This window comes from Lichenostomus cassidix, chromosome 1Ab, assembly GCF_008360975.1.
Source record: "Lichenostomus cassidix isolate B80296 chromosome 1Ab, HeHo_3.0, whole genome shotgun sequence".
NCBI classification, from domain to species: Eukaryota; Metazoa; Chordata; class Aves; order Passeriformes; family Meliphagidae; genus Lichenostomus; species Lichenostomus cassidix.
In genome coordinates, this window is record NC_139481.1 from 591,192 (window position 1) to 605,688 (window position 14,497).

The 14,497-nt window shown below is 43.9% G+C and overlaps 1 protein-coding gene across 1 annotated transcript in view; it reads right to left on the reverse strand.

Annotated features, from left to right (window-relative positions):
• Window positions 1-365: 365 nt before the first annotated feature.
• Window positions 366-14,497, reverse strand: part of DERA (deoxyribose-phosphate aldolase) — a 33,310-nt gene continuing 19,178 nt past the window's right edge. Inside the window, exons 7-9 of the mRNA XM_085049248.1 lie at window positions 7,981-8,093; window positions 4,099-4,248; window positions 366-2,769 (exon numbers count right to left, since the gene is read on the reverse strand). Of these exons, the coding sequence (XP_084905374.1) occupies window positions 2,713-2,769; window positions 4,099-4,248; window positions 7,981-8,093 (320 nt within the window). The 3' untranslated portion in view covers window positions 366-2,712. The remainder of the gene's footprint in view (window positions 2,770-4,098; window positions 4,249-7,980; window positions 8,094-14,497) is intronic.

Here is a 14,497-nt window from a genome sequence, read left to right on the forward strand (position 1 = left end):
TTCCACTTGACTTTCTTCTTGAATTTATTCTCTTCTTTGCAAAGCAATGCGGTCTACAAAACGAAGCTATTTAAAATCCTAAATGAATAAGTGTTACAAAAATAATAAATTAGTATACAAGACTGACTTGCACAAAACATATGTTCCACTCTGAAATATATTTAGATGAGTGCCTAATTGCCTGCTCCTCTCCTAATGGCCTGAAGCACAAATGAAATGTGAACTTTTCCCAAAGGCAGTGCAGCAGGGTGACACAAGGCTCTGGTCATGCTGCTGACCCACAGACACTGAAACACAACTTGAGTCCCCTTGGAGTTAAACAAAACCTCTTGCTCTGAAACACTGAGCCTTCTGCTCATTCCTCAGAAAAGAACAACCCCCAAACCAGAATCAGCTTTATTCAGATGTGTTTACAGACTCCGTTATTTTTTTTCTTTTTTGACAAAAATATAAAAGTTTCAACAGAAAAAAATGTATAAACTACTTTCCAATCCAGCTTCCCTGAAAACACTGGTTGGCCAGGAGTTGCACAGCACTTCACAGAGGTGTGTTTCTAATGTTCATGGGAAAGGGAAGTGGCTATGCTGGACTTTCAGGAACCTCTTCCCCTGCAGACAGAGCCTGTTACCCTGAGGGAAGCAGCAGCAGCCCCTGGGCACATCAAACAAGGGGCTGCTGGCAGAATTCCTCCTGGCAACTCCTTTCATCAGCACAGCTCCCGTGGAGACACTGAGGCTGCTCACCTGAGGTGCAGAGCTGCACCTCCACTCATTTGCAGGAGCTACACAGAGTCCTAGAAACTAAAGCAGCTCCAAAAATCAGCTTCTATCTTCACCCTGCAACTACCAAAAAAAGTGTAGTTTGCAAGGGGCGTGACTTCCTGCTATGAAAGAGTGGACATTTATAACATTTATAACACTTAATAACATTTAATGCCATTTCTGCAGCTCGAGCTCAACAGCAGCACCATGCACTGTGCTGCTGGCAGGGCAGGGCAGGGCAGGGCAGGGCAGAGGCTCAGCCCAGCAAGCAGCTGGGGGATGTGAGTTCATGAAGAAACTCTGCAGCTCTGAAAGCTCAGCAGCAGAATTCTCCTCTCAAGATGCAGACAGGCACTTGGGTTTTCCCTTGACAAAACTGGCAGTGAAATCAGAAGGGACACTCATGGTGGAAATGCCACTTTTCAGGAAAAAACCATGAAAATAGAGTCACAGCTCAGCCTCATCTTTGTTGAGACCTAAAGCAGAAAAAGACTGAAAGCCTTGGATGAACAACTTCCTGAGAAATTAAGGCCCATTTTTAATCCTCAGCACCACATACAGGATTTTGCTTTCTGTTTATGTTGCTTTCCTTGATTTTTTCCCCTAATCAGTTTTCCTATCTGTCCAAGGTGTTTTGTAGCACACTAGTGATTCAGGTAGTGATTCAGCCAGATAAATAACTGAGTTATTATCTTCACAATAAATCTCTTTGTAATAAATGCACCTTGTAGCTTGATTTACTGCAAAATCCTCCTCCTCCTCTTACCCCCATGATGAGACCTACTTAAGTCAGTGAGACTAGTCATGATGATAAGATAATTAAGTTTTTTGTACAACTCTGGTTAGTGAGCAGAATGCAGTTCTGATATAATGAATCTACTAACTCCAGCCTGATATTCAAAAGGTGCTGATGATTCTTAATGTGCTCTGAAAAAAACGCATTTTTTTACATTAAAGCATTAAACCCCATATAGGACACAATTCAGATCATCTTTTAAATTAAAGGATTGCTTTTAGAATGGCAAAGTTGAAGTTCAGCCAACCTGGCAGTGACACCTGCAAACTGACAGTCAAACCCCCTCCATTAAAATGGAAAGATTTGCATGAATGTGTTTTAAAATGACAGGAGACAGGAATTGGAGCTTCTAAGCAAGTTAGACTAAAATTTTAAGAGTGAAATGCCTAAAAATAGGCCCTGAATGCATAGTTAGGCACCTATATAGAGACTGCTTGATTTTCAGTTGTTCTGATCACCCAGAGCTCCCATTAACTTCAGGAGCAACTGTGGATACTCAGCTGTTCTAGAAATCAAGCCACTTTTATTCAAGGGTCTAAATATGGATGTCTGTGCCCAAGTTTGGGGAGAAAAATACAAAAAATAAAAAAGAGGTCTGGTTTGGATTTTTTTTTTTTTTTTGCTACAGAAGACATTTTATAAAAGAGAAGCAATAGCCAAGTTTCATTCTCCTTTCCCTTTACAATGCCTGCAACTGAATCAACAGAACAATTAATAGTGCAACACATCTGTGCCAGCAGATCTTGTCTGAGGTGAATGGAAATCTATTCCAGGATCAGTAGCTCTTAATTAGCAATCTGAAACATTCCAGAGATATTTCATATTCTGAGACTGCAAAGTGTTACCAGGCCACCTAAATCTTTTTCATAGTATTTCAGTGTTGCCATTAATAAGCTTTCCAGGCTGGTCTGAGGAACTTTGCAAGATTAACTTTGCCAATCTGTAAGTATTAACTATTTAACTATTTCAGAAATGTCACTTTTTTCTGCTTTTGGATCAAGTACAAGCAGCAGACTTGAGCATATTTTTAAATACCATAAACTATGAAGAAGGGAGAATTAGGCCCTTAATTCTATCATTTGTTGTCAGAAGACTTCTGAAAGCTGTTTGCTTAAAGAGCTCTTTTGTAAAAGTAATCCTGAGTTGGTTTTGTGTCTAAGCCATTGCCAGTTCATGCTGGAGGGCATAGGAGCCAGTCACATGATAGAAAATCTGCAAGAAAAAATAAAATTTATTATGGAATTATATACGACCATAAAACTGAAAGTGTCAAGGAAGTAACAAATTAAAGGCATGCCAGATGAAGATGATAGATATTGGTTTGTGTGTGTGCATAAATATGATGTCATATACCTTTATATATTTGTTTGTAGGATATGAACTAAGGGGATTCTTGCAGCTGTGCTTGGAAAGCAAAAGTAAAAAGCAAAGAGTCTTGTTGCTTTTAACTGAGATTTCAAAAAGAGCCAGGTAGGAGTCAGTGCTCTCCTGTCATCTGGTTTGGACTATTTCAGTATGTTTGTTTTATTGAGTATAATGATTGGGATATTTTATCTTCCCCAGCACAGCAGAGCTTTGCTCATGGCTGGGGCATTTGTGCAACCCTGGCAGATAGAAGATAAAGCCCTTTAGAAATCAGAGCAGTTGGTGCAACACAACCACTCAGGGATGGCAGTGCCAGGCAGAAAGCTCTGCCACAACCAGGGACAGAATTTTAGGTCAGGAGTGAGGCAGAGGGAGCAAACCAATATTATCCTCATTGCAGGAGTGAGGCAGGGCTTTTCAGCAGTCATGAATGTTAACCTGACACCTCCCAGCTATTCTCTATCTCTTAAAGCATGTCATTATTTCAGCTGCTGGGAAAGGCAAGGAAAGGGCAAAGCCTGGTGCATCTTCCCTTCCCCAAATCCCCTATAGCTCATGTCTTCCCAGCAGGATAATGACTCTCAGACATTTTTCTTGGTTAAAGGCAATATCACCTCCTCTCCTGGGAGTGCTGAGCATGGGAGCTCAGCAGAGTCAATGTTTGGTAGTTCCAATGACATTTCACTGTTCCCAAATCTGCTGCATCCTTCAGGTTTGACACCCTGAGCCAGTGGTGCAGGCAGGGATGGATAGACAGATGGGTCAGAACCCTTCCTGCCAGCAGGAACCTCTTCCCAGGAAACAACCAACATCCAACAAGCTCTCTGCAGCAGCAGCCATGTAGGTGAGCTGTGCTTGCTGCCCAGGAGGAGCAGCCTGGGAGCAGCTGAGGCACACAGGGGCTGGGAGCTGCCTGAGCTCAGCCCCTGCTGGCAGTGAGGCACAGCACTGCCAGGGATAAACTGAGCCCTGCTGCTCCCTGCCCTGCACACAGCCCAGCCCTGGGCAGTGCTGCCCCAGCATTCAGCTGTCTGCAGGCACAGCTCCAAGGGGTGCAAATGCTGAGCTGAAGTGAATCCATGGACAGTGAGTGAGAAGATGCTCCATTCTGCAAGAGCAGAAGGCAGCACACTGGGAATGATCCCTTTTGCTCTGCCCAAGCTGCCAACAACCCACCTGCTGCTCGATGTCCCCCAGCAGGCTGCTGGCTCCCAGGCGGAAAAGCTCTGGGGTTAACCACTCCAGCCCCAGCTCCTGCTTCACCAGCATCAGCCACGTGATTGCTTCCTGGGCTGTCCGGATGCCCCCAGCAGGCTTAAAGCCAACCTTTGGGGAGGAAAGACAAACAAACCAGTGTAATCCACATTTCGCTCATCAGCAACCCCAGAAGAGCAAGCATGTTTGCAGCCCTGCAGCCTCCAAGAGCCTGTGGGGGAACAGGGAAGGACCTGCTGCAGCCAGACAGGAGATGGACCAGCACTGGAGCCACCAAACCTCAGCCAGCTCTGGGAAAAATCAACATTTCCATCCTGAGGGAGTCACACTTTGGAGCCCCGGGCATTAGGTGTGATGGGAGTGCTTTGCCTGTTCAGGTAGGACTGGGATATCTGCACTATCACCCTGTGCCCGTGTGATAATCACCTCCTTTGGAATTACAATCTAACTCAAAATACAGAAGCACAAATACCCACCAAAGCCCCAAAGAGGCTGCATGTGAGCAGCTGCCTGGTGGACAGCAGGCAGAGCTGGCTGTGCTTCACAAAAAGCCTGGGCAGCACAGTTACACACGATTTGCCTGCACATTCCAGCCCATCAGAGGTCTAACTTGCACTAAAATTTTCCAAATGGGAAATAAATTAGGTCTTTCTTTATAAAAAATCGAAAGGTCTGTGCTCCACAGGAACTGCAAAAGCTCTCCCCCAGCACAGGCTGGATGTGCTTTCAGTCCCTGCTGTGAGATGTGAGTCCCACCTGGGCAGGTGAGCTGCACTGCCAGTGTGGAGAGGCAGAAACACAAGGAAAACTCCTCTTTGGGGTGAATTTCCATGTCTGCAATGCCCTGCTGGAGCTGCTGGGCACTTAGCAAACAAAACACCCCAATGCCAGTGCTTTGGTTATTTAAACACATCTCATCTCCAGACAGAGCTTGTCACTCACAGCTATCAAATCCCTCACCAAAAATGCCAACATGTTGGACTTTAGCAGCAGCCTAAACTCTTGAAAACCAAAAAACCAGGGAGAATCAGGAAAAAATTCTTTCTGCATGAAAAAAAGTAAATCTGAACAGTATGTAGCACACAGTGATTCTTCCTGTGTTTCCTCCTGCCATTAACCTTTGCATTCTGCAAGAATTATCATTTCATTTTTGCAGGGAAGCTCCTGAAACCTCAGTGCATTCAGGACTGCTTTGTGCCTCATGGATATAATAGTGGAATCAGAAAATATCTGTTTTAAATGTGCTTGGTAATCTTTCTTACATAGTGATTTCAGGACCAACAAACACAGAATAAATCCTTCTCTCACGCTGGAGCATTGTGATAATGGCATATTTCCAATAAGATTAAAAGGAACAAAAGCAGGAAAAGCTTGATAAACCCAAAGCACGAAGACTGTGTTTTTGTGGATGGACAAATAGATGTGTGAGGGTTTGCATACATCTGTCAACACTGCATTTCCAAAAAGAATTTAAAGCACAGCAACTGGAAAAGCATCTTCTAGATAATAAATAAAAACAGTTGCAGTGTGTTTTCCCTCAGGAAGAGAAATCCTAATGAAATTTGAATTTAGATTTCTTCCCAGAAATACTGCATCTCTTTGAGATAATCTGTGGCAAAAACAAGTAGAACAGAGTTAATAAGAGAATTAAAACCACCATTCAGAACTCCTTCCCCTTTTAGCAAATTCTGAAAGCTCTTTTCTTTGTAAAAAAAGCTGACAAAGACAAGCCTGTCCTCTCTCCATTTACCAGCTTTCCAAACAGCACATCTGACTGCCAGAAAAAGGTAAAAAAGGAAGGGGGGGTTGGAATTTAATTCAAGAGCAGTACAAAGTCCAGCTACCACTTTCCTGCTGTTTCACAGCATTTCATTATTTTGCTTAATAAGTTCATCTCCTCAAGAATTTTCTCTTCACCTTACATTATTAAAAGTAATAAGTTTTTCTGGATTGGGGGTTTTCCCAACAGAAAAACCAATTTATGTATGTCCTTCAATAATGACAGGAAAAGATTATTTCCCATTATATTGCACACTTTTCATATCACCACCACAGCTTATCAGTCAATAAATGTTACTCTGCAACTTGTTCCTTTCCTTGAAGAAGTTTAATTTCTGTATTAACCTGTTTTTCCCAGGGAACGCCTTGCTGGAAAGCATCCCTACAGCAGCAAAATTAGTTTGTTAAAGAAACCATTTAGAAATTTCTTGCCACTGATAATATTGTCTTCAGTTAATAAAAGCACACGAAGTCAGTTTACATCTAATTCACACCCACATGCACAGGGACACAAGCACTGATTCCTAATAACACATTTTATACCATGAATGCATCCTTTTGAAGCAAAAGGTGAATTCACCATTTAAATCCAATCGTGGGGACAAATTCTGTTAATGCAGCAGGGACACCTCTGAGCTGCTGCCACATACTGCACAGGGACACCTCTGAGCTGCAGTGACACAGTGCACAGGGACACCTCTGAGCTGCACAGGGACACCTCTGAGCTGCTGCCACATACTGCACAGGGACACCTCTGAGCTGCAGTGACACACTGCACAGGGACACCTCTGAGCTGCAGTGACACACTGCACAGGGACACCTCTGCACTGCACAGGGACACCTCTGAGCTGCAGTGACACAGTGCACAGGGACACCTCTGAGCTGCAGTGACACAGTGCACAGGGACACCTCTGAGCTGCACAGGGACACCTCTGAGCTGCACAGGGACACCTCTGAGCTGCTGCCACATACTGCACAGGGACACCTCTGAGCTGCACAGGGACACCTCTGAGCTGCACAGGGACACCTCTGACATGCTGCCACACACTGCACAGGGACACCTCTGAGCTGCAGTGACACACTGCACAGGGACACCTCTGAGCTGCAGTGACACACTGCACAGGGACACCTCTGAGCTGCAGTGACACACTGCACAGGGACACCTCTGAGCTGCAGTCACACACTGCACAGGGACACCTCTGAGCTGCAGTCACACACTCCTCAAGCCCCTGCAGCCACCTCAGCCCCCATCCTGCTGCCCATCCCATGACACTGCACAGGGACAGTGCAGAAGGACAGGAGGACAGGAGGACAGGAGGACAGGGGCCAGGAATGGGGAGAGCTCCTAGCCAGAGATGTGGATTCCTCCCCTGAGCTGCAGGCTGAACAGCAGCACCACATCTGCCCAGGGATGAAGGAAGGGAGAGGTGGCTTAATCCTCCTGGGAACCTCCTCCTCCTCCTCCTCCTCCTTTCCCAGTGCTTCAGAAGGATGAATGCACAGACAGCTCACCCCTGGCTCTACTGCACATTCCTTTTTCTCCACTGACCTCACCTGATGGATAAACATGAAGCTCCAGCACATAATGTTCTTCCCATCCCTGTCCCCTGTCCTTCCTGCCATCCCAGGCAGCAGCACACAACTGCATCTCCCTCCCTGTCCCCTTGGAAAGCTGCTCTGGCAAGGGAAGAGAGAGCAAAATGCATCCCTTGGGTTGCCAGAACAGTCACAAAATACAGTTGTGTACCCTGGATGGAGTCTTGGTGGCTTTAAATTTGAATACAACTCTGCTTTATGGGAGCAAGTCAGTCACTATCTGTTTGAGATCTGCTCTGTTTTTAATGGACATGACCACTTAAATACTGAAACAAAACTCAAATCCAAATGCAGCAGGGAATGCTCTGATTGCACAAGCTTTTATGGAATAAAGTAAGAGCTCTTCAAGGGAGAAAAGACAAAAGTATAAGAAATACATATGAACATTAGCAAACCAATCCTATCACATTCTTATTTCGTTCTGAGTGAGCCTGTTTGGTTAATCTTCACAAAGGAAATGAGAACTACCTTGTAGCCAGTTTGCCAGTAGTATTCTTTAATGGCTCTCATCATGACTATGCCAACTGGAAAGGTCGCATTTTCCACCTCCTTTCCTGTAGATGTCTTGATAAAATCAGAACCTGAAAGGAAGTGAAATGTTTTATGGCAGTTTTAGAACAAAATCACTGTGCAAGTGCAGAGTTCACAGCCTCAGCAATGCCCTCCTGCCTCACAGCAGTGCTGAGCCATTCCTGTACATGGATCTCCCTGTGGTGTACATAAACCAACATTCTAGTATTTCTACGAGGATCTTTGAGAACAGAAATGATTTTCATCAGGTTTTTTAATTTAACTTTGCATCTACTTAGTCTCCCGTTTGACAGTCTGGTATTGTATCTCCTGCAGCTGTTTTTAAGAGAAGGGAAGGATATCTCCTATGTTTGTACTAAACCAGCTGTGTAATGCTGTAAACCAAGGGAAATCTCCCCTTTTATGCTTTTTGCAATTGTAACATTGTGAGTTGCTATACTTAAAGCCATGGTCTGATTTAATGCAGTAACAAGGTCAAAACATCTGTATTGTTTAAAGAACAAGAGTTAGCCTTGGCTTATTTTTTGTTTTCTCACTTATGAATAATATTCTTCACTGCCTGTCTTCATATTTGTGTAACATCTTGTGTATCCTTGCTGTTCTGCCTTGGCTTAAAAGAAATCCTGAAGCACAGTGTAACAAGTAGCTAAGAAACTAACAAAAAATAATGTTCCTCGCAGTGCATGACCCTGCCTTGACAGAATACAATGACAGAACTTCTTTAATTTCATTAGGACACACTTCATCCCTAGGAACCTACTTCTTAGAAAAGGTGTACTGTGGGATCATTAATTATCAGAAGTAATTGGGAGAAGAAGAGGGGTAATTCAAACATCATGTAGTAGTGCATCATCCACTTCAGTCAATTGAACTGCATCTGCTTCCACTTCACATTTGGCTTGGGGTCCATTTTGTGTCTCATGTGAACCACGATGGCTCTGCAGCATCCCTCGAGCAGGAAGGGAGTTTCAGCCCTGGCTGGGCTGTGCTGGGGCAGCAGCACACTGCAGAGCTGCTGAGGGCACAGCTGGCACACAGCTGGATCCCAGGGCAGGGCATGGGCATGGCTGGGCATGGCTCTGTGCCCTGTGCTTTGAACACAAATGGCATCACCAACTCTGGGATTTCTCAGAGCACAGACTTCTCCACAGGCTCCCTGGCTGTGCACCATCCCATCCCAGGCCATGGCTGGGCATGGCTCTGTGCCCTGTGCTCTGAACAAATCCAATGGCATCACCAGCTCTGGGCTCCCTGGCTATGTACCATCCCAGGGCAGAGCTGGCATGGCTCTGAGCTCTGTGGTTTGAACACAAATGGCATCACCAGCTCTGAGCTCCCTGGCTATGACCATCCCAGGCCATGGCTGGGCATGGCTCTGAGCTCTGTGCTTTGAACACATCAAATGGCATCACCAGCTCTGAGCTCCCTGGCTATGACCATCCCAGCCCAGTGAGACCCAACTGCACCCCCTGTGACAATTCCCATTCCAAACAGAAACAGCCATTTGCAAGAAAGATTCTAACTCCAGAGCAAGTGCAATTAATAGCTGATTGAGCTTTGCAAAGAAGGGAGCCCACAGGAGAGACAACTGAGTTACACACTGCAGAGCTGTTCCCTTCCAGAGAGACACCACGAGCATCTGAGAGCCACATTAAAACAAGGAGCAGTGCAAGTGAAACTTCAACATCACCAAATTATATTTTTAATTTCCCTTTCGAAATGTAACACTTCAAGTCCTTCGGTGCAATACTTTTCATTTTTTTCTGCTATAAGGTAAGTCAAAGCTTTTATAAGTCTTATAATTACAAGTCTCTATGGTACAGTTTCATTAAAAACTTTCATTAAACAACAGCTGCCCTTGTATATGGTCTTCTAATCAATTTGGTCAAACAGAATGACTTCTAATCAGCTGTTGATAAAAATAGAAGATGAAATTTTAATTCTAATAGATTAACCACAAACTCAAGATAGTCTTCAAAATCCATCTAGTTCTATTCTCCAGTGGATTTAACGACTATTCAGCAACTCATTACTAAATAGAACAAGATGAACATTTTCCAGTTCATTAAAGAAATGTACTATGTATTTTTGCATTGTCCTCATGATTCGTTACAGGGAGTCTTAATTACAAGATAATGGATAATGGTTATTAAATGCAGACTCCAGTAATGAAGCTCTATTCATTTGCGAGCCTCAGAGACTGCAAAGAGGGGAAAATAAAATTACTAGCTTCAAAAGATTAACGGATCAAATTATTATTCAATTTTGAAAATCTCATTCAGACTTCATAGAAACAAGAAGAGATTAAAAACTAGTATTAGTACAAAAGTTGTGCATTTATATATTTATTTTTAAATAACATCTTAAGGCTATTACCAGAATAATCAGCTTTAGATGTGATTATTAGACAAACATACAGCCAATTTAGTAGCATCCTCTAACAATGAAAACAATACATTTTTATTTCCTGAACAAATTCTTTTTATGACACGAGAGTTTGCTAGCAGGACTGCAGGCAGAAGGCATTGGACCCACATGAGCACACAGAGCTGCAGTGCAAAGTGCTGTTAACATTTAGATTTCAGCAATGAAAAGGGGATTTAAAAATCCAGCACTGCCATAAAAGGCATCTCGTTAGGCAGAGTTTATGTCAGCCTTGGAATAATAAGGGAGTTTCACCAAGTCTATTCTTATTCAAAGAATAAGTCTATTCTATTCAAGTTTGTTTTCAAAACCAAGTCTAAGGAATGAAGTTCAGAAGGAGTTTCACCTGGAAATTTAGGTGATGATTTAGAAACCTGAGTTTTATCACCCATCTTCTTATCAGAAAATCAAGGCTAAGGCCAAACCACACACTGAATGGCTTTCCCCTTCCTTAGAGCAGATTACATGATTCAATGAAGCATTAAATCAAAGATTTTACCAAATCAGTTATTCAGGGTTCCTAGGCCCAGTGACCCTGGAGAAGACCACAATTTCTATTTTTTTCCCCAATGTGAAGCTACAAGAGAACATTTCCTTCCAGTCACAGCAGGCTCAGGGAGGCAGGGAGATGAGCTGAGCTCAGCTGGTAGGACATGCAGTGACACCAAGGTTTTGGGTTCACACAAACAGCCCATTCCCTCCAGAACTGGTTGTGTTATTTCTGTTCCACACACAGCCCCATTTCCCTCACCAAAGCTGCACAGCTCAGCAGCCAGAAGGTCTCCTGCCCAAGGTCTCTCAGCAAGCATTTGGCAGAGAACAGACTGAGTGCTCTGATCTCCCAAAAAGTCAGAAAAGCTTCCAGAACTGCCCTGCCCCATTGCTATCCTGAACATGGACTGGAAACTGCAGAGCTTTACATCACACTGGAGCAGAGCAGGAGAAGAGGAGAATCTCGTTTAGATGACAGCATCCAGCAAACACACTCTGATTCCATAATTAAGCAACGAGGAATAATAAGCAGAATAGCAATCGTGGAGTAATCACAACCTTTTGGTTGTGGAGTGTTTCAAATGCCCTTGGGGAATGATTATCTCCTGATAACTACAGACTCTGTGTTGTTGCCTTGGTCTTAATAAAGAGCAAGGATGTGTCTGGCAGTTCCAAACAACAGTTTAGAGAGAGATGCTTGCAGAGGGACAATTACACTGTGCTGCTCTGTAAGTATTTGCAGTGAGCACAAATACATCTTCATGGCTGCAGCTCAGCTAGAACAACCTGCAGTGACACTGGGAGAACACAGAGCCTGCAAGGCTGCCAGGGCTGGTGACAAAAGGGACATTCTGCTCAGAGGACCTGCAAACCCACCTGCTGCTCCTGCTGACAAGCTAGCAGGGACAAAATAGTGCCCAATCAAATGTGCATGAAGTTATTAGCAAGTCATCTTTCTATTTTAGCAGCACCTGAACTGAGGGTCTCCAGATTCACACTCAATTAGCCTGACTGGGGGCAAGCAGGTTAACAACCTCTGAAAATGGGAGGCAGGGCAAGATCCAAAAGGCTAATGTAGCAGCTAATTCTTGTCACTTAAGCCACCCTAATTGTCCCACTCATGTCCTTATCCTGCTGCAGCAGCAAGATGAAATCCATCCCTGCTGGCTCAACTTTGCACCGAGGAGAAGAGAACAAAGCTGTGACAACTCCAGCATTAGCTCCCCAGGCAGCTTCAGCCCCAGATGAGCTGCACTGCCACACCTCTGAGTGAGGTGCTGGGAATATTTCCATGTCTGAGTCTTAGCTACCATGGAAAAATGCTGGTTTATAACTCAGTCTGTTAACTGCCCATTTTTTGCAACTCTTTTTGAAAAAGTGCCTTCACAGAGGGGGAAAAAAATAAAAATCCCATCACAGGTCTCCATGTTTAATATCTGCTTACAAGTGAGACAACCTTTCTGCAAACCCATCCTGTCACCTCAGCTTGGTTTGCAAGTCCCAGCATGGATGCTCCTTTCCTGCACAGCACCTCCAGTAACAGCAGTTCTGCAGGCCAAACCATGCCCTGAGCAACCCTTACACATCACACAAAGGGACAAATTATTAACTCCACACTTATGCAAAATTCCCTGTGGAGGATGTCTGAAAGAATTCAGCATTGCTGAATTATGCATAGCTTGCTAATGCACCATTACAGTGTCTACCACAGGTCTCCACAGAATACCATCACTTAATTAGTATTAGTTTCTTGTGTGTTCATTTAAAATGTTTCTTTAGAAGGTTCAACAGGAAGAGCCACTGCACCTTCTGCTGCTCAGCTCCACAGCACAGGCACTTGCTATTTTTAGAGCATTCCTTCCAATCTGATCCCTGTTTGGGGTGGAGAAAGAGAAGATAAATAATTGCCATGTGCTCTGGGTCCAAAGAGCACAGCTGGAGCCTCTGTCCCTGTGTCCCCTGGCTTGGTGCCACCCTGAGGCACAGAAGGAGAGCTCCCAGTGCCCTCCTAGCACAGTCCTGCAGCACTGCTGGACATGCAGCAGCAGCAGGACAGCAAACTCCCTGATGCTGGAACAGCCTCTCCTCTTCCTCTCCAGAGAGGAGGCAGCAGTGCATCCTCCAGCAGGGACCTCTTGTTGGCTATCCCCATGAAAAATGTCATGTTTCTCTACCACAATCTCACTTTTCTTCTTCCAAAGATTCACCACATCCTCCAGCCAGGGCTGTTGCAGTGAGTCACCTACATTGTCCTTATTTCTTTTTGCAGATGGCATTACTGGAGCTGCTCAAGCAGTTTGCCTAATGACACACGACAAACCAGGGGTGGAAAGAAGAAATAAATCAAGGTATCCCAACACCTAATCCTAACCTTACTGTGATCACTGGGAAAAAACAGACCTTTCTCTCAGAGCTGATTTCCTCCACAAGCCATTCTTTGGGCTGGTTTTTGCCACACTCCTGATTTTGAGTGAGATTCAAAACACAGGAGCCATCAGCAGGAAAACCTCCCCCTTTAAGGTTCCTTTGCAAACACTGGAATGCACTGCATCACTTTCTGGTCCACACTTAAATTAATCTAAACAATGATAAACTATCTTAAACTGTGATATAATTAAAACAGCACTGGTCTAGGTCAGGCTTTTTCCCTCTTGGCATTCTTGGTTTTGGATCAATACATCTCAGCCTCTCAAAATGTTGTCCAGCACATGACATATTACAGACTGAGGCTAAAACTCTGATATATCTACCAGTAATAGCACTGCAATTTGGAAGAAAATAATAAATATGCATGATGGCTTAGAATCACAGCACTACATGGCATATTGCACTCCATGTTTTAGCAACCACATTTGGCTTTGTGCATTTGAACGTTGATAACAACTTTGAAACAAATATGTTAACATTAAATCTCAGGTACACTTATGTATTGTCTATTAGTTTGTAACAAAATTACTCAAATTGAAGAGAGAGCTGTTTAAAATCAATTTGGAAATACTCCACGCTGAATAAAGCAAGTAGAAAATCATTGTACTTTATCAAGAAGGTGCTATGAATTTTAAAGATTTAAAAAAATCCACCATACATAACACAGCCAAAATCATGACACTTCAATGTCATTTTGAGTGTTTTTCAACACTTGATGTTAAAAGCAGTTTAAGATTCTGTTCCTACTCTAACCCAGAGAAAGCAGGATTGATTTTTGAGATTTCAAAGTCTATGCCACAGTCAGAGTCTGTCCAGCACCCAAGCTCTGTGTCCTGCAGAGGACAAAAAGCCCCAACACAGCCCTGTTCCACACTGCTCTGCAATAAAAGGAGGCTGGCAGGTGAAAGCCTCAGTATTAGGGAATTTCCAGCATCAAAGGTATTTTCCTTGAGCAGTTGGAATGCTCAGTGTTTTGGCTTTTGGCTTTGCCTGAACACCAAAAAATACAAGGTGCCAGATGTCACCAGACCTGTCTGTGATCTGTTTGCTTCCACTGGATTTACCAGTCAGGCAGAACAGATTTCTCCAGGGCTGGCATAGAGGATGAATA